We start from the raw sequence: 20,257 nt of genomic DNA on the forward strand, positions 1-20,257 counted from the left end.
TTTTATTTTTATTACTGATTCATGTATTCTGCGTTTATTCCAATAGTTGTAGTGTTTGGATAGTTTATTAAACGTAATAATACTGTGAGAGGGATTGTTAGGTTAGTAAGTTGTGGCTGTCTGTGTTACAACAGTGATTCTCTCTGAGAGCTGAGCCTACTTCCTCTGAGTTAACAACTTGAGACAGAGATAAATATTTTCTTTGTGGTTAATGATTAATAACTGCTTCAAGTATAAACCAAGTTACTGACATTTATTGATGGTGAAGACAACTTTGATTTTAACAGCCAGTCCAAAACGTCCAGCCACAAAGGTAAGCCGTTAACAACACTGTAATCTAGAAAACTGTCGGTTATAATCATTTTACTAAAGGTAATTACTTGGTTTTAACTTTGATCTGAATGACATATTGATTAACTATAACTTCTAGTTCTAGTTACTGATATATTCATTATCTGGTGGTAAAATTGCAAAAAAACTGACATAAGAATTGCATTATGCCTTGAATATTTAAATACTTATACTTGAATTGAGGGGCAGATATCATACATTTTTTCTTCTTTCTGCTCCTTTTCACTCACTATACCTTGTGAAGGTCCATTCCAAGATGATGGTTTTGAACCAAGGTTTTTTTCACTGCTCCCATCAAATAGTAAGATGATGCTATGACAATATGATATCATTTGTTACCCATTAATTTGATATTTTGAATGTCTGATGACACCTCATTACTAAGCATAATGTGGTGTTTGTTAGTGAAAATTGTAAACGGTATAAATTGTTTCTGAACGGCTTTAATAGAGGAATTTTAAAGGATACAAAACTGGGTAGAAATTGCTTCTATCTGCTGAACTTCTTGGTGTTGTGTGGATCAAAACTGGTCTTTTTATAGTTTAAATATTACTCTAATCCTCTTTCTTGTCTTTGTGAACAATATGAAAAATCATGGTAGACTGGTTATCTGCCCAGTTTTGTTGTTAACAGGTTGGATGCACTAACAATGGCCTGGTTGTTTATACACATACTGTTTTAATTTTAAAAGAAATGAAAGTCAGATTTACTTACTTGAGGTAGATGATGTTTGGTCCTACTTCCCTGGGAGTTGATTAGTTTCCTTTCAGGTCCCAGACTTACGTTGTAAAGAGACTGTAGAGCTGCAGCCGCTGCCCGGGCCTTGGCCTGTCTTTTACTGTGACCACAACCCTCAAATACCTTCCCTTCCAGCCTAACCATCATGATGAAGTTCTTAAGTGGTGTGCCATGGATTCTTTCAACCTGACACATGTATCTGAGTCCTGGTAACAACTCATTGAGAAGCGCCACCGGACTTTGGTGTTTTAAAGGAAAAGACTGTCTGTTGGGATTTGTTGAGGAAATTAGGTCCAGAGTGAAGGAATGTTTGTTTCTTCTCTTGCTGATGTTGGAGAGGACCTGCATTCTTTCTCCGCTGCAGTGCAGACGTTTGCAGTTTTCAGTCAAAGGGGGTTCAAACTCTGTAAAGAAATCTGCTGTAAAATCAAAGTTCTCCATTGTGCTTTGAGTCTGGGAGGCGTTTGGAAACTGGACCAACGACTGTAGAGCCAGCTCTGCAGCCTTTATCTTTGCCTGCTTTTTTGTAGATCCTTGACCCTCAAACTCAAAACCATTAACCTTCACACCAACAGAAAACACTGGTGCATGGAGGGGACCACTTTTAGACAAAATGTCATACTGCAATCCAGGGTGTAACTCATTGAGCTGCTCCATAGCATTCTTCGGAGACACTGTCCAGGCTGATCTTTGACAGCATGTGAGCTTTTTAAAGCACAAAGGGTGTTTTCCATCAGAAAACAGCTGGTCTCTCTGTAGCACCATCTGGTTTTGTTTGGGTGAAGGAGCACAAATTACTGTTGGCTGACATTTTCTCAAAACTTCACTGTACCGAATGATTTTCACATTTTGATTCTCTTTCAAGTCTAAACTGGTCCAACCTGTTGAGGGATAAAAATATTTAGAATAGATTTTTTTTGTGTGTTATTACTGTAATTTGCATGCATATTAAGTGTTGTAAAAAAAAAGTTTACTCCCTTACAGATTTCTCGTACTTTCTCAAAAGCTCAATTGTTCAGATAAAACAAAAGTTTACACTGGAAAATACAAACTGTTTTATTGTGATGTGTGTCAAATGTGCCAAAATTACCCTCAACTTATGTGAAAGTATAAGTTATTGTCAGAGTGACAGAATTGAAAAATAATTTAAACACCACCTTACAAATACAGACAAGCAACCAAACAAAATAACACTCATGGCCCAATCTGAAAGAAATGAAAGAACAAATGAGAAAAAAGTCATTGACATCAGTATATAAAAAAAAATAACACTAATTTCTAAGGCCTGAGGGCGGGGTGAACTTTCTCAGCAGTAGCCAGTCCATCAAAATACCCACAAGAGGTCAGTAACCACTTTTCCAGAAGGTTATAATAGAATCCAGAACATCTAAAACATCACTAATTTACCTCAAAGTTAAAGTTTGTGTTCATTGACAAGAGACATGTCAACATTGCACATATAAAAGAGTTACAAACTTGTCATGTTGCCTAGTCAGGATTTAATTTTAAAATTTCACTAAAAGACTCTAAATATCCTTAAAAACCTTTAAAACTATCAGGTGGCTAAATCAGAAGCATATTCTGCAAAGAAACAGCCAAAATCAATCCATAGCAAGGTCAAAAATGCTTAATAGCATTCCCTGCTTCTGCTGTTGGGACAACCAGCTATTTGGTATCAGAGTGCAAATTATACTTTACACAGATCAAGTTCTATTGAGTACTTTTTTTAATCATAAAAACCAAAATCATGACTTGAAAATGGCTAGTTTTTGTTCAATGAGGTTTTTTCCTCTAAAAATAGAATATTTTGACCGAAAAGTCACTTGATTTACATTGCAGTAGAGCATGCGCTATATACAAGGCTATTAATCCTTGAAACCTTTGCTCCACCTATATCCCCCTCTCCCGCTGTCCATTTCTCTATAAGTACTACAATAAATACCATTAATGCAAAAATAAAAAAATGTAACTGTATATTTGTTTGTTGTGTACAGAAGGAAATAAAACACTTACTTGATCTTGTGGCGACTTCAGCGGATGTTACATCATTATCACAGTGTGTTAAAGGGTTGCTGAAGGCTGATATTACTTCACTCCATCCTGAATTAGAAACACAAACAAAAAAACATGTATGTTGCAAAGAGGGTTCACATTTGCTGAATTTTTATAATTAACTCCAATTTCATTTATTAATTTCATCCCTACCATCTCTCTTTCTAAAGAAGCCTCTTCCCCTCCCCTCCATCCTAATCCTGATGCCCTTTCCAACTTTCATCATTTTGAAATTTATCAAGCATGCTTAACAGCTGACAATCCAATGAGGTTTCCCTGCCCAGGTTCGACCCTGTTTACAGTGATATCAAGGTATGTTGTCTCTTATTTTTATCATTTGAAAGAAAAACATCCAACTAAATACAAGTAATCTGACCCTAACTCAGTTAATCAGAAAAACTAACAAAGCAATGCAAAAGAGGTATTCTTTAAAATTTTTGATACATGCTATTAAAAAAGGCCTGTTGAAAATGGTAGTGTAAATCCACTATACAAGGACTCCAACACACCTTACACTTCATTCAGTCATTCTTACACATGGTGGTAAGCTACACTGTAGCCACAGCTGCTCTGGGGCACGATGACAGGAAAATGACTAAATACAGGTGACCACCAGGCCCACCAGCCACCTACTGCAGGAGAGGAGGTTGAAGCCTGTTTCCCAAGGACCCAACAAGTAAGATGTGCTGCACTGGGGCCAAGTTTTACATACCCTCCTCAAGAAACAATCAGAAAACCTTTATTGAGTTTATAACAAGTGAAGACTTCTTATAATGTCTGATCAGGATTTTGCATGTTTCCTTTGGTGATTTATATTTCATATCCATTGACAAAATATATAATAAAAAATAATAAAGCAATGCAAAAGGGGGACAGTTTACACCTCCTAACATCAATCTGATCTTCAATGATTCTTGATAAGAAAAACATCTGGATTATTTGTTCAAAATTTCAAATTACTACCTGTCTTCCAAACTGAAATCTCAAACATTATTAGTAACAAGATGCGTGTGAAATGATTCAACTTGGTTAAGTTGCCATGTCGTAACTGACTCATTGATCTCTAGATATTAAATAACTGTAGGACTTACAGCAAACACCTTATACTTATGGTCATGTGTTTTGACACTGCCTCTATGCTGTGTATTTGATTGAGTTTTGTTTGTTTTACTTGTATTAATGAAGCTTGTTTGTTGGAATAATTGAATCAGACATGGTGGGAGGTGTGTGTGAGAGGTGAGGAAGTCTCTCCCTTTCTGCCTGCTCTGTGAGCTGGGTCTGACAGCTGTAGATAATTTTATTTGCAAGGCACAATTAACGCCAAGTGGTTTTCTCAGTGTAGACTGTCCTTTCTCAAGGGCACCAAATTGTGAAAACTTTTTGGCTATGTTTATAAGTAAGCAACCAGTTTTGAGGATATAATATAATTAATCAAACAATAAAAATCTATATAGATTTGGTAATGTACTTTTTAAGTACATGTAGCACCTTTAACCACTCTATGAGAAAAAAAAAACTAAAATGGTGGGTGCTTGGGTTCGACATCAATGAGGTACTCCTTTATGTAGGTAATAACCCTGACCTGGTTTGTAACAAATGTGACCCAGAGAAATAGAAAGTCAGGCAAAATTACTCAGCTTAACTTTATTAACTACGGTGACAGGGAACCCTCACTGTTAATCACCAATTGAACGGTAAGCTGTGAACACTTTTGAGATTTAAGGAAAACAAAAAAAAAAAACCCGGAAAAAACAACATATACTTTTCACTTAAAGCAGCACATAAGCCAGGCCCACTAAACACCAAATGTTTACAAGCAATGTTCAAGCTAGCATATCGTCCTGAACAGTCAGTTATACTCACGACCCTCAAATGGTGGTGGAGAAATGGAGAGACAAAAAAAAAACAAGAAAACCCAACGTTGCAGGCCTGTGACCGACGAGAAGTAGACGTTGAAATCCCAGAGGGAAGACGAAGGAAAAAAAAAACAATTTGAGAGCGGTGCAATTCGGGGACAACGTAGGAAACGCTGAGATGCCTCCCTCCTCTCAACTTCTGGCAGGGGCTCAACGGCTGCCGCCGGACCGTGCCTCTAAAACGTCAGCCCACTTAGCTCAGCCCGAAGTCCGTCGCGACCATTTGCTCCGGTCCCCTCTTGGCCCGTCCCTCCAGCGTCAACTGAACTCTGTCAATTTCTCCCGACTTCCGTGCTCTTTCGTCCTGATGTCCCTTTATCTCTCCCTTTCGTCTGTCTTTCTTCGTTCTTATTTATTCCTCTTTTTGGTTATTGTTTTTTTTTTTTTTCTTCTCGTACACCTCCCTTCTCCACTCCTCACTCTCTCTTCCTCTCTCCTTTCTTTTTCCCGCTTCCTCCTTCTCCTCACAAATCCCCCTCCCGCACCGGACAAACTGTCCCCGCTGCCAATCAAAATCGTGAGATCAGAGAAAACCAGTGCAGCTGACGTCACACTGCTTCTTTCAGTACAATATTTACACAATAGCTCACTAACAAACAATAGTTTTAATCATCAAATAAGATAATTACTCAATAGTGACCTTTATATTATTCAACTATTAAGGTGGAGGAACATACCACTGTATTCCGTTCAGAAAGAAGAATACTAAACACTTAGTTGTTCCCCAATGTATGTTTGAGTAAACAGTAATTTACTTTTAATATACTTGTATCTTATTTTGAACTATGTAAAATTAACCTTAACAAATAGTAACTACCATAACCTCAGTTTGTCACTGGGCTACATCTTCCCCCTTCTAGAAGGTTTTGATGTCCCCATCAAAATTAACGAGAGACAACTATCAAAGAACAGTTTTGATAAGAACTCGCCCTAGAACATGTTTCACACATGGCCATGGGGTGGCACCAGAAGGTATGGCAAAACTGGCTTCTAGGGACTTGGTACATTCCACTTCCCACCAACGCTCCATGGCTGAAGACTGTAACCGCCTGATCAGAAGGCTTTCCGAGTTCATTGTAGCTCAACCGAACTACAGGTCGGGCAACTCTCTGTGATCTTTTAGCAGGGATCTGTGGTGGATAGATGTCTATTTCCTCCACTGGATCAAGGGTTGAATCAGGAATAGCAATAACGTCTGAATAGGTACTAGAAACTGCCTCCAGTTCTCTCAAATTCTGGACTGATCTTGCTTTATCACTTTCACTGATAGTGAGCCCAGATATTCTGTTGGACAGCTCTGGATGAGTCAGTAGTCCATCCAAATCTACACCCTGTGGCTTGGGTAAGAATACTTCCTCGTACTCTGATTCTGAGTACATTTCCTCTTCATGGTTGGAAGGCTTTAGGAGTCCGCCCACCTTTTGTTGCGCTCTTGTTCTGCATCTTTCTGGTGGATCTGTGCCACTGTCATCCAATGGAAGTCTCACAAGGTATCCAATAGGCAACAAATGATTCCGATGAACCGTCTTCTCTGCACCCCCACCTCGTTCAGGTTTAATCTTGTAAACGGGGAAATTGGGCAACTTATCCACAATAAAATAGGGTATGGGCCTCCATTTGGCTTTCAGCTTTTGTTTTCCTGTAACACCAAAGTTTTTCAGTAGAACTCTGTCCCCTTTTTCCAGAACTTGTTCTTTCACATGCTTATCGTGGGCTGCTTTGTTCTGTTTATGATTCTTGTCAGCTGTCTCTGTCGCCAAGTCATAAGCTCTCTCGAGATCTTTCTTCAGTTTGATGACATACTGATGATAGGAGACAGACTTTTGACTTTCATCCGACACACTGAAACATATGTCTATAGGTAGCCGGGCCTCTCGTCCAAACATTAACAAGTAGGGCGAGTACCCTGTTGCCTCATTTTGAGTGCAGTTGTAGGCGTGAACCAACTGACCTATCTTTTGACTCCACTTGTTCTTTTGCTTTGGATCAAGGGTTCCGAGCATTGACAAAAGTGTACGGTTGAATCTTTCGGGCTGTGGGTCTCCTTGCGGATGATAGGGAGACGTTCTTGACTTACGAATCCCAAGCATCTTCAAGAGATCTCGGATCAGTCTGCTTTCAAAATCCCTCCCTTGGTCCGAATGTATTCTTACTGGGAGTCCATAATGGACAAAGTAACGCTCACAAAGGATCTTTGCCACCGTGGCAGCTGTTTGGTCCTTAGCTGGGAATGCTTGGGCATATCGCGTAAAATGATCTGTCACTACTAGGATGTTGGAAAACCCCTGTGAGTCCGACTCAAGTGACAAAAAATCAATGCACACAAGGTCAAGAGGGCCTTGACTAGTTATCTGTTTTAAGGAGCAGCTCGCTGTGGAAGTGCTTTACGAGTGACGCATCTTCCGCAGTTTCTTACATATTGCTCAACCTCAGCTCCCATCTTGGGCCAAAAAAACCTGCACGGGTGAGTCCGAGAGGGTTTTTTCCACCCCAGGTGCCCCCGATCATCATGGAAGGGTTTTTTTAAAACCCCTGGAGACATGTTCCCTTTTGGGAGCAATATCCGAAAAAAATTTCCCTTTCGGAGGGGTCTCTTAACTTTTCTGTAGAGAAAAACCCTCTTTGAAAGAAAAGTCTACTCGCCTCCCGTTTAGCAAAAAAAAACCATTGTTTTCCCCTGGGGGAGAAAGGATTCCCCTGGGAAAGTAAACCCCTTGATGGGAGCGATTGTTGGGGCGCATCCTGGCTTGGAATGTGTTGTGGCCAAGTCGGGTCAAGCAAACCCCGATCGAGGTGGGAAATGGATAAGCGAAACAGACAGGTATGCCATCAGGGGAGACTCCCTAAGACTTTTGCTATTGTGATTGGGCCCCCATCGCAAAAATTCCTGGGGGAGTTGACCGGGTTACAAGTGGGTTTGAAAACTTTTTAAAGGGGGCATTTGTTTGCCCGTCTTTATCTTCTGCTGGTAAGGGGTTTTGTGATTAAACGCATCAGCGATACTGCAACCTATACTGCAATGTGAAAATTTTAGGTTGAAAGGGGCAGGGGACCATCGATGGGAACCCGGGCATTTACTGGGGTGTTTTAAGGGAAAATAGGTCAACGGGTTGTTTTTCCGTTGGCCCCTTTAAATTTAACCCATAAAAAAAGTCCCTGGGAATTTTTTCAACTACACCCCCTTTAGAGCCAAAAAAAAATCAAAACTGGGGTACCCGGGTAGTTTTTTTTCAGATGCACCCCCAGCTTCCGGGTAGCCAAAAAACCACAGGGTCAACCCTTTAGGGGATTTTTGATTCAGAACTGCAACCCCGGCCAGGAAACTGGCCCTCCCATGTGGAGGGAAGGGTTTTTTTTGGGTCGGGCCAAAAAGCCAGTAAACCCGGGGCATTTGTGGAGGCCGTGAATGATCTGGTGAAAGGCCCCACTGCACGATGATTTCCCCTCATGCCAAAAAGGCTCATTTAAACCCTTGGGAGTAGGTTTTTGCATGGGCCCTGACCTTTGATTTACTTCTTTTTGGGGTGGGGGAAAAGCCCCTTTTAATTTGTTCCTTTAAAAGGGTCGGAGATGGGAATAGGTTTTTTTTATTTAATCGTCGATAGAAACCACAAAATCCAAGGAACGGCTGCAAGAAGAGAGATCGGGTTTCTGCTTCCACCGGGTTTTCAGCTTCCAACCCTTTTTTTGGGGGCAGTAAACAATGGGCCCTGCCAAAACCCAATATGCCCCCAAAATTGGTTTAAATTGTGAACAACAAAAATGACACTTGTCAAGGGAAAAGCTTTGGGGCCCGCCCCCCCCAATGCGGTACCATGACCTTAAGGGAGCCCCTCTTTCATGCTCTTCAAGGTTCTGCCAAACACAATCCGGGTCGTTTTCCCCCGGGACACTTTTGACCTCCGCAAAATGCATACTTTCCCACCCCTTTCTCCCATCACCTTTGGAAAATGTCGCAGGAAACCCCCGTTAAACCCCTGCGGCATGCGTTAAAAATGAAAGAAACCCCCCGGGGGAATATAAAGGCTGTTTTTCCTTTCCTCTTCAGCCAAAGGGATCTGATTAGGGGCCGGGTGGGAGGGCTAAAAAAAAGAAAACCACTTTTGCCCGTCAGACAGTCTAAGGCATCATTGATCCGGGCAAAAGTTTTACTTTGGTCTGGGGTGGTTTTTGGGGATTCCCAAATTTTAAAAGTCGACCCCACATCCGCATTGACCATTCCTTTTTTCCGGGGAAGGACCAAAGGGTGAAGCGAAAAGGGGGTTCTTGATTCCTTTAAAAGATGCCGTTTTCAAGCAACCCTTGAAAATGGCCCCCCTGAGGTCATTTTAAAACGGAGGAGCTATGCGGTGGGAAAAAGCTCCCGGAAAAATGTACTGTTTAGTCAGGGGGATATGATGCTCCCCCCCCCCTTGGGCCAAAAAATTTCTTTCCCCTTTTTATCAAATGGGAAAAACTTGGGAAAGTTGTGGGCAAACTGGTCGTAGTCGTTCCCTTTTCCCCTTCTTGGGTGATTTGACAATCCACCCAAAATGGAACAAACCCAAAAGGGGCAATGGGTGGAACAGCATTGACCTTCCCCTTTCCCGGGGAAACCAAAAAACCATGTTTAACCCAAATACAGGGGAGCAATAATGGGGGCCCAAAGGAAAAGTGTTTTCTTTAATGACTCATTTCTCGGGAGACCCGAAATTGTTCTTTTCTAAACATCTTAGAGAACAGTACCCCTGGGCTGGACCAATACAAATTGGGGAAGAGCAAAGGTGACGGGAGGGATTCAGTTATTTGTTTGCATCCCCCTACTGTTCTTTCTCCCTTTTACTTTACCCAAAAGGCAATGTGTTCTGTGAAAACCGGAGATTAGTGGTCCTGGCCCCGTCCACTTTAATTTCCCCCACAGGGAAGTCTTTTAAAAATCTTTTGCAAACTGTGGCTTTTTGGGCCGGTTAAAAAACTTTTTTCCTGCACTTGGACTCCCCGGGGGTGAGTTTGGCCCTTTCTCTGACCTTTCACTTCTGGGTTTTAAGTTGATAAAGGGTGAAACCCCCTTTTACCCTTTGGGGCCGAACCCAAAACGGTAAAGGTCCCCAGAACAACGGGGTCAGGAAAAACTAAAACCCGAAAAGGGAAACCCACTTGGAAATTTTTTTAGTTCGGGCCCTAAGGAGCTCCAGGGGCAATGTGGGGTGTATCCCCCCGTATGGGTAACCACTCCCTTTTCCCCCATGAGGCCCCCTATGGATAAACCCGTAAACCCCGGGGGAAATGGGACAGTGAAATGTTCTGAGTAAAAGCCCGTCAAAAGATGATGGTTATTTGGGACCCAACCGTCCATCAGAGCAGTGCAAATCTTGCCCTTAAATTTTTACCTTCGGCAAGGGAAGGGGGTCCAATTTTGTCCCTTGGTAAGCCCCTTTGGGCTCTACCATGAAACGCTTTTTCTTTACATCCACATTGGGGTTTTGTTCTTGTGTTGCGTTTTGTTTTTTGGGGGTTTTTTCTTTTTTTTTTCTTTTCAAACCCGTATCAACTTTTGGATTACTTTAGGGGAGTTTTCTGGGGCTGTGCATTTTGGGTTTCAAAATGCCCATCCTCCCCCCACCCGGGGAAACAGAAAAAAATCAATTCTCGAGTCCCGGTGTGAAAAGGGCTTTGGGATACTTTAATTTGCTTGACTTCAAACATGATTTTGAATTTTAGTGGAGCTGTAATGGGCCCCAAAGAACCAAAAACAGAAAATTGCTCTGGAGTCTTAATTCTTTCTCTCAAAGCCCCCCTGCTTTATTTCTACTGGGCACTTTCGGTGGGTTGGGGCGGGTTTTTCGAAGTTCAGCACAAACGCTTGGGCCCCTGAATGAGAGATATTTAAATTCCCCCTCACCTTTTCGTGCGGAGGGCCCCTTTTATTTTTGGCTTTCAAAATCTATCACCTTTTGTCTGGCACTTGCAAATGGTTTCTTTTAAACTTCACATTTGGGAGGTTGTATCCCACGACGGGAAAATTCCCTTTTTCCTCTTCATGCCCCTATTTCATTCAACAAATGGGGGGAAAAAAAATGGGGGGGGGGATTTTGGGGGTTTCAATCGAAGAAATTTAAAAATCATTTTGATCTGATCGAGTGCCACCTTTAATGGTGGTCAATACGTTCTTGGTTGGGGGTACCCATGCAGGGGAACCCCTTTTTTAAAAATTTTTTTGAGAAAATCGGGTCCCCGCCCTCCGAAATTTCAGAGAGTTTCTCAATTTGTTTTCTGGACATAGCGTTCCCGAATGGAAAATACAGGCCCCCCTTCTTCCCGTTTCGGGCGTGCCAAACGTGCTCTCCCCCAAAATTTCGAAGGGGGACTCCCCATGCTGTTGCATCATGGCTGTTGAACCCCCGAACGGGGCCCGCCCAAAATTTCCCGGGGCTGGACCCCTTTAAAACCCCCTTTTCCCTAACTCCCCATTTTCATTTCCTCTCATCCTCAGGGGGCCCTTTTATCATAAGCCTTGGTTTTTCAATTTCCGTTTTCCCAAGTTCCCTCCCCTGGAGGAGTGGGGTTTCCCCCCAGAGAAGTGCGTAAACTCTGTTAAAAGACCCTCACTGCCCCGGAAAAAGGGTTTTTTTTCATTTGAAGGACTTCACAAACTTTCTCTTATAAAAGGGTTCAGGGGTGGGATGTTTAAAAGGGGAAACTTTTCCCCCATCAACAAATGGGTTACCTCCATTTCCAGAGTTCTGTGGGTTTATTTTCCTTTCAGAAAGGGCCAAAAAAATTCCCCCATGGCTTTTATCTGAGCCCCTTTTGGCAAGACATCCAGTGGACCAAAGGGTTTTGTATTGACTTTCTGCCCAAAAATCACACAGCAAAAGTTTTAAAAGTTTAGTTGCGGACCCTAAAATCCCTGCCTCTCAAACCTTAAACCCCCAAAATGCTTTGATTTGGGCTGCCAAAATTTTTTTCCAAAGGCATTCACCTCTTTCCCCCTTTGGGACATTTTTAAACCAATTATGGGGATCTCCCGGGTCCCTTTCCTTCGCCCCTTTACACCGTGCCCTCAACTGAGCCCTCCCCAAAAGGGCCCTTTCCCTTTTATTTCTTGAGGGTTAGTTCTTTTGGTTAGGTTAGCCCAAACTGAGCAAGTTTTTTAAATTTTTATATATAATAAAAAAATATATTTTTTTTTTTTTTTTTTACTATTTTTTTTTTTTTGTTTCTTGGGTCAGACTAAAATATTTTATTTTTTTAAATTTTTTATTTATTTTTTTCAGTCCCCGTACGGGCCCCACTTAATGTAAACAAACCCTTTTAAACCCCCTATGAGAAAAAAAAACTAAAATGGGGGTGGGTTGGGTTCACTAATGAGGGGGAATCCCTTTATGTAGGTAATAAAACCCCCACCTGGTTTGTAAAAAAATGTGAACCCCGAGAAAATAGAAAGTAAGGGGAAAAATTTCTCACTTTTAAATTTTAAATTTAAATACGGGGACAGGGGAACCCCACTGTTAATCAACCCCAAATTTGGGTGGGAAACTTTGAAAAAACTTTTGGAATTTTAAGGAAAAAAAAAAAAAAAAAACCCGGAAAAAAAAAAAACATATACTTTTTCACCCAAAAAACACACATAAACCCGGGCCCACTAAAAAAACCCAAAAGTTTTAAAAAGCCCCAAAGTTCAACCCCAGCAAAATCGTCCCTGAACCCCGTCAAAATTTACTTTACGACCCTCAAATGGGGTGGAGAAATGGGGAGAAAAAAACAAAAAAAAGAAAACCCCAAAGTTGCAGGCCTGTGACCCGGGCAAAAAATAGACGTTGAAATCCCAGAGGGGAAAACGAAGGAAAAAAAAAAACAATTTTAGAGCGGGCAATTCGGGGACAAAACAAAGGGAAAAGCTGAGTTGGGCCCCCCTCCTTTAAAATTTGGCAGGGGCTCAACGGCTGCCCCCCCCCGGAAACCCTGCCCCTAAAACTTTAGCCCCCTTAGCCACCCCGAAGTCCTCCCCGACCATTTGCTTTCCCGGTTTTCCCCCCTTGGCCCGTCCCCCCCAGCGTCAAATGAACTTGGCAATTTCTCCCGACTTCCGGGGCTCTTTTTGCCCGTGTCCCTTTATCTCTCCCTTTCGGCTGCTTTTTTCGTTTTTTTTATTTATTCCTCTTTTTGGTTATTGTTTTTTTTTTTTTTCCTCGTACCCCCTCCCTTCCCCCATTTCCCCAATCTTTTTTCCTCTTCCTTTCTTTTTCCCGCTTCCTCCTTCTCCTCACAAAAACCCCCCCCCGCACCGGACAAACTGTCCCCGCTGCCAATCCAAAAATCGTTTAGATCAAAGAAAACCCGTGCAGCTGCGTCACACTGCTTCTTTCAGTACAATATTTACCCCAATAGCTCACTAACAAACAATAGTTTTAATTTATCAAATAAAATAATTACTCAATTTTGTGACCTTTATATTTTTCAACTATTAAGGGGAAACATACCCCTTTTATTCCGTTCAGAAAAAAGAATACTAAAAAAAATTGTTTTCCCCAAAGTTTTTTGATAAAAAAGTAATTTTCTTTTTTAAAATACTTGTTTCCCTTTTTTTTAAAATATGTTAAAAAATTTAAACCCTTAAAAAAATGTACTACCAAACCCCCAGTTGTCACGGGGGTTTCATACCTTAAAAAAGCCATTTTTTTAATTTTCAGCTTTTTTGCCCCCAGCCCCAAAACTACATCCGGGTTCAACAAAAAAATTTTAAAATTCAAAAAGGCCAAAAAGTTAAGTTTTTGCATTTAACTTTCCCGAAAATTTAGTTAAAAAAAAAAACAAACCCCCAGTTATTTAAATGGGGGCTCCTGGCTTTGGAAAAAAATTTTGGAAAAAACTTTTTCCAAAAGATAAAATTTTACAAATATTTGGGCAAATATCTTTAAATTTTCAATTTTTATTTGTAAGCACTTTTATAGATTTTCTTTTCCCATTGCTGGAGAACCCCCTTTAATTCGGGCCCCCAGTTTTTTTTCATTTTCCCGTGCCCCTTTTTTTATTTTGCTCCAAATTATTTTGTTGACTAGAGAGCTTTCTACAGCCTGCAGCATATTTAGCCCCAGCAGGGTTTTAAATCTCCCTCTTCCCCTCTGAGCGGGAGAAATATTGGAACCCCCTTTGGGCCCCTTTTTTTGGGCCCTCCCCTGCCCAAAAGGGGAAAAGAGAAGGAAAAAAATATAATTGGCTAAAAATTTCCCCGGGGGGCAGGCCCCCCCCAGAGAAATTTTAGCCATCTTTGAGTCTATCAGTAAAAAATTTTTTTGCAAATTTTAAAAGCCCGGGGGTCTTTAGGAAACCTTTTTCCTAAAACTTCATCCAATTCCCCCAAAAAAAATGTTCCCAAAACAAAGAAGGGGGGGCATGGGTTGGGACAAAAACCTTTTTGGAACTAAAAAAGCCAAAGGGCAATCCCAAATTTAGGTTTTGACATAATGGGCCGGGAAAACCCAAATCCGTTAATTTGTCTTTAAAATATTAAAAAAATGGGGATTTCTTTTTCCTTTTTTTTTATGTTTGGCATAAGCCCCAAAATGGCTTTTCAAATTATTAAAAAAAAAGAGAGCAAAAAAACCAACAAAGGGCGGACCCCCCCCTTCAAAAAAAAAAAAGTAATTTTCCCCATAGAAAAAGTATCAGGGAAGAAAAAAGTGTCCCCTGTGTTTTTAAAAAAAGAAAACAGCTGTGAAAACATCCCCCTGGCTTTTTTGCAAAGGGGTTCTTTTCGTTTCCCCTGCATAATTTAATATGTTCTTCCTGTACCTCTCCACCTTCCCTCCACAGTCAGGGATTTTTGTTACAGCCAAAACACATTTTTCCTTCATTTGAAAAAGTTAAAAGAGGCTTTCCAAAGTTGTTTTCTATGGGGTAAAATTTTAAACAAAGTCCTCCCCTTTTTTAAAGGAAACTTTTCCCATTTTTCAATTTTAAAAAAAATCTTGGGAAAAAACGAAATAAAACCCTTTTTTTAAAAGGCCCCCAAAAATAAAAGGGGAAAAGGGGTTTTGGGTTAAAAACCCAAAAACAACCAAAAATATTTTAAAAAGCCTTTTTTTTTTTTTTATAGCTGTAAAAAAATTTTCTCTTTTTTTTATTTTAAGCCTCTTTTATTTCCCAGAAATTTTTCCATTTAAAAAAAAGAAAATTCTGGGGGGAATTTTTAATATTTATCAAAATGCAAGGGGTAAGGTGCTGCTGTTTTTTTAGTTTCCCCGTGGGGAAAAGGGAAAGGTCCGTTTTAAAAGGGTGTTTTTAAAAAACTCCTCGCCCCACACAAAAATTTTAAAAAAACTCTTTTTTTTTTTGTAAAATTTAGAAAACCTTTACCCAAAAGGAAATCCAATTAAAAAAAAAACCTTTTTAAAACCTTTTGCTTTCAAAACGAAAACCCTGATGGATATTTTTAAGGGGGCTCTTTCTTTTTAAAACAAACTAAATTGTTTCCCGTTTTTAAGGGGAAGATGCCAAACCTTTCTTGGGTTTTTTTTGAATTGGGAAAAGAAAGGGGAAACCTTCCAGCAAATGGGCCAATTTTTGGGGTGAAATTTAAATTTTACCCTTTACCCAAATTAACAGGAATTTCGGGGGTTTTTACCCCGGAAATGGGGTTAAAATCTTTTTAATGCCCCCTTTTTTTTAAAGGGTCCTTTGAAATTTTAAATTCTAAATTTCCAAAAAGCCTATTTATATCTAATTTTACATAATAAATTTAATATAAATATAAAATTTTTATATATATTATATATATTATTATTTATATATATATAAAATTATATAAAAATATACATGGGAAACAGTTACTATTGATGTAATTTTATCCCGATGAAATTGTTTTTTTTTAAAAATTTTTAATGCCCAATTTAAAGAATTTTAAAAAGCCAATTTTAAAGGCCTTAATTTCAAAAAATAATTGGGAAAAGACTTTTAATGACCCCGGGAAAACCCTTTAAAATTTTTAACCCTTTTGCATGGGGGAATTGGGTCTTTTCCGGGAGGCCCTTTTTTTTTAAAAAAGGGGAAAAGGGTCATGTAGCACCTAAAAAAAAAAAAAAGGTTTCAGGGGCATGAAAAAGCTTTTTGCCCTTTTAGGAGTACTGAACCCCCAAAAAAAAATTTTTGGGGTCATGGTGGAGTAATCTGCAGCTTTCACAGAGGATCAACATGTGCAGAACAACGCTTTTCTTTTTCCTGTTGACCTTTAAATTTTGGTTTTAAATTTTGTTCCCATTTTTTCCCACAAAAGAGATTTTACCCTTTTTTAAAAAACAGCACAAGTTTTAAAAAACCAGCATTAGACCCTTTTTTTTTACAGATTTTTAACCTCTATACTCATTTTTCTTTGTCATTTTTAAAAAAGGTGGAGAAAATGAATTACCCACAAACTGCAAAACAAATTTAAAAAATAAAAATTTTTAGCCCGAAGTTTTTTTTTTTTAAATCGCAATTTTTGGACAAACCCTTTTTATTTTCCCCCTCGATTTAATTTGGGGGTTTTAAATTGCTTCAGAAACCATTTGAAAAAAATACAGTATTTGGAAGTTTTTTGGCTCGATTAAATTTGTTGTAGTTCAAAGATCTTTCCTGTTTTCTACAACAATGTCCCCATGAAGTATAGAGTTTGCTTTAGGGCTTCACCAGATTGCTGGGCAATTTTTACCCAAAAATTTTAAAGATTATTTTTCTTAAAAATTGCCCCCCCTTTACACCAGTCAGAGCCCCCGACAGTCCCCCCGACACACCAAGTTTTTCCTTGGGCTAAGGGTCTGGATGCCGGGGGGTTTTGGAAAAGAGGAATTGAAACACAAAAAAAAAAAAAACCCTTTTTGTTTTGTTGTTCTTTTATACCAATTTTAGTTTTTACAATGCAAACCCTAAGAGTCAATGCAAGAGATTGTTCTGCCATTGCCGGGAAACATATTAATAAATATATGTTTACATTTGCCAAAAAGAGCCCAACAGTGTAGCAGTATGGCAATTGCCATATTGCTACACTTGTTTCATGCATATAATTTGCTTTATTGTAATTATGCAGGGAGTTTTACAGTTTATACGGACACTGCAATGTAAATAGAGCAGAAAAACAGAAGAAAAGGAAAAAAAAGAGAAAAGATGAAAGAAAGAGGAGATAGAAAGGAGACAATGACAAAACATTTTCAGTCTGCTTCATCATCTGTAACGAGATGAAAAAAGAACAGCACAACCGAAAGAAATACGAGATATACAATAAAGCAACACCTTGAAACTATCGCTGAAGTCATATTATTAAGTCTGACATGTACTCTGTGTTACCTGAAGATATAATTGTGGGCTTTCTGTATGGAAGTGAATCTCTGAGTACCTGGATCCAAGCACCTCTTCTCTTCCAGAAGCCTATATGTGCATTTTGGAGACATTTATGCATTCTGTTGTTTGTTTAACACCACATAGAAAAGCAACACCTGCTGGTCAGCACCACCTAGCTATCGCGTCTCCAATCGGAAGCTAGCTATACCAGCTAGAAAAGATATTAATCCACTTCAGTTACTTGGTTGATTTAATGGTCTGAACTCAGTGACAATGCAGTTTTACATTTTTGAATTTTTTGATAAATGTCTATAAACATGGAGAATATGACAATGGAAGAATATGAAAATAAACATGGAGAGGTACTGCAACTGTGTGAAGACAGCAGATGGATATTTATTTAATGAAACACTTATTTACTCTTGCAATTAGTTTGGTAATATGGTTTACAAAACAAAAAATGCAACAATTGGAGCTGAAATCATATTTTCTTGCTGAAAAAACATACTAGTAACTGAAACTACATTTGGCAGATTGGGACACTGATCTGCTGAGAGTAGGGATGCAAAACTGTGTGGTATCACTGATAATAGGGATTTAGACATTTATTACACAGAAGAAAACTTTAAATTTTGACAATAAACCAGACTAAAGATGTGAATATCTATGAGATCCAAGTAATCACAACGAGGAATTCCATTGTCAGAGTTCATCTTTGTTGAATTCCTCATTCCTTAATCCATTGTTGAATTCCTGAAATACTTTAAATTTAGCCAAACATTTACATAAATAGACAAGTTAAACAGTCCTTGATTTAAATGTTTGAAACACGCAGACCAGCAAAGTCTCAGCCTAACAGAGAATGATAGAAAACCATACAGGATAATTTTTAGTGTTCAGTTAGATTTACAAGGAGTTTAGCTTTTTCACTAACCTTTGCCTTTACTCCTCCTCCTTCTCCTCCTTTTCCTTTTGGACCTTCTGTGCACATCACCATCTGAACGGTCCATATTCCTGCTGCACATCCCCTGCACCGGTGCCATCCTGCTGGTTTCCAGCAGTTTGCCCTTTACTGCCCAGGCATGCCTCAGAGAACGGCAGCAGCAGCTGAGTTCTCCCCTCCTGCTTCTGCTGCTGCCGCCAGTTTTAAGGGGCAGTGACATCATGAGATGAAAGGGGGATGTGCCTGTTTCCAAACTCCAGAGCAGAAATGTGTTTTCTTTAATCTCTTGGTTTCTGCCCATCGAAGTTTCACTTTTTTGCTCTGTGGACTTTCAGTTGCTTTAAAGTTGTTTTAAATTATTCTATTTTTTTCCTATTCCACAAACTTCCTGACACCAGAAGCAGTAAAAATAGTAGTAATAATTTTACTGTTTTTGCTTAAGCTCTGGACTACTCTAAATATGAAGCCCCCTCCTGACACAACACCAAATCACTCCTGTACATTATAGCAGCTATGCAGAGGTGGAAAGAGTAAATAATTGTCTAATTAAATGTGGTAACATAGATACATGTTTGACTCAAATGCAAGTAATATTACCAGTGCAAAATGTTTCTTAAATAAAAGTAAAAATCTCCCGGGTAAAATTTTGTTAATTTGTAACCAGGGGAAAAAATCTCCTGGTCCTTTTTTAAAGGGAAAGAGGAGATACTAACTTAAAAAAATGCCAAAAAATGTCAACAAGCTTATTTATATAGTGCCTATTCACAATACCTGTTTTCTCAAGGTAATTTACATTTCGCATTATACATATATATATATATATATATATATATAAATATATTTTTCTTTTCGGGGGGGGTATTATGTGTATCTGCTGTATTTACGGTTATCAGAAGCTGTTAATTTTTTCCTATCTCAGCACCATTCTTTTTCATATCAAAACCTAAATTTCCCTCCCCGTATCTATCATGCTTCTCTGTGATCTTCCCTCCTCAGAATTTGATGGTTCTGATTTTCAACCCATCCTTTTACATTTAGAAAAAAAAGAACCAAATTATACCTTTTAGGGTACAAAGGCTTTCCACCGGGATGTATCCTCCAAGGTTCTACCATTGTACCCTCAACAATGGGAACTTATCTGTACCCATCTATAGATTGTTTAGAATTGTACCTTTGGTGACAATCTTCTACCCTATTAGAAAAGTATAAAATACTGATAAATTCACACATCTTCCCATCATTGATAAATTCACCCATCGTCATGCTGGGGCCAGGGCTTATCTCCGGCAGTCTGTGGGCAAAAGCCATGGTACGAGGCAACAAAGAGACACGCTACCATGCACACACAGGGAAAATTTTGAGATACCAAATTAACTAACATTTATGTTTTTGCACTGTGGGAGGAAGCTAGAGTACCCAGAGATAACCCACACATGAAGAAGGAGAACATGCAAACTCCATGCAGAAAGACCCGAGGCAGGGAATCAAACCCAGGACCTTCTTGGTGCAAGGCTGCAAACTGCACCACAGTGAATCCCATACAAAGGAAAACAACAATAATCAATATTTTTATTATATTTATTTTCCTTGAAAATGGTTCTACCATAGCCATTTATTGTAAAATCTACATTTAATTTGTTGCCTTCTAATTTGTTTTAAACATTTTTTCTTTTCTTTTGTCCTTGTTCTAAAAGTGTACAAAAAACACCTTAAAGTTCAATTATAAGCCCTACAATGGCTACACAAGTTCAAAATGTACCCTCGGGTAAAGAAAATGTACTCATGCAGTACCTCATATGAAATAGGTTTAGATAACACAATCTTAGGTAAAAGCTTAGCCCACTATTTTCAGCTTACACCAATACGAATTATAGTGACAAGCAGCATGTTAAAGCGAATGCATTTGAAATTTCTCCACTTTTATTAGTTACATGACTTAGCTGTGATTCAAATTAATAATAAA

At 39.3% G+C, this 20,257-nt stretch overlaps 1 protein-coding gene across 1 annotated transcript in view; it reads right to left on the reverse strand.

The window, feature by feature from the left end:
- The window catches only part of LOC119795300 (double-stranded RNA-specific editase B2-like), a 33,047-nt gene extending 14,585 nt beyond the window's left edge, over nucleotides 1-18,462 (reverse strand). Inside the window, exons 1-3 of the mRNA XM_038303215.1 lie at nucleotides 18,286-18,462; nucleotides 3,103-3,189; nucleotides 1,066-1,970 (exon numbers count right to left, since the gene is read on the reverse strand). Of these exons, the coding sequence (XP_038159143.1) occupies nucleotides 1,066-1,970; nucleotides 3,103-3,189; nucleotides 18,286-18,394 (1,101 nt within the window). The 5' untranslated portion in view covers nucleotides 18,395-18,462. The remainder of the gene's footprint in view (nucleotides 1-1,065; nucleotides 1,971-3,102; nucleotides 3,190-18,285) is intronic.
- Between the last annotated feature and the right edge of the window lie 1,795 nt (nucleotides 18,463-20,257).

This window comes from Cyprinodon tularosa, unplaced genomic scaffold, assembly GCF_016077235.1.
Source record: "Cyprinodon tularosa strain WSP-4 unplaced genomic scaffold, ASM1607723v1 ctg509, whole genome shotgun sequence".
NCBI classification, from domain to species: Eukaryota; Metazoa; Chordata; class Actinopteri; order Cyprinodontiformes; family Cyprinodontidae; genus Cyprinodon; species Cyprinodon tularosa.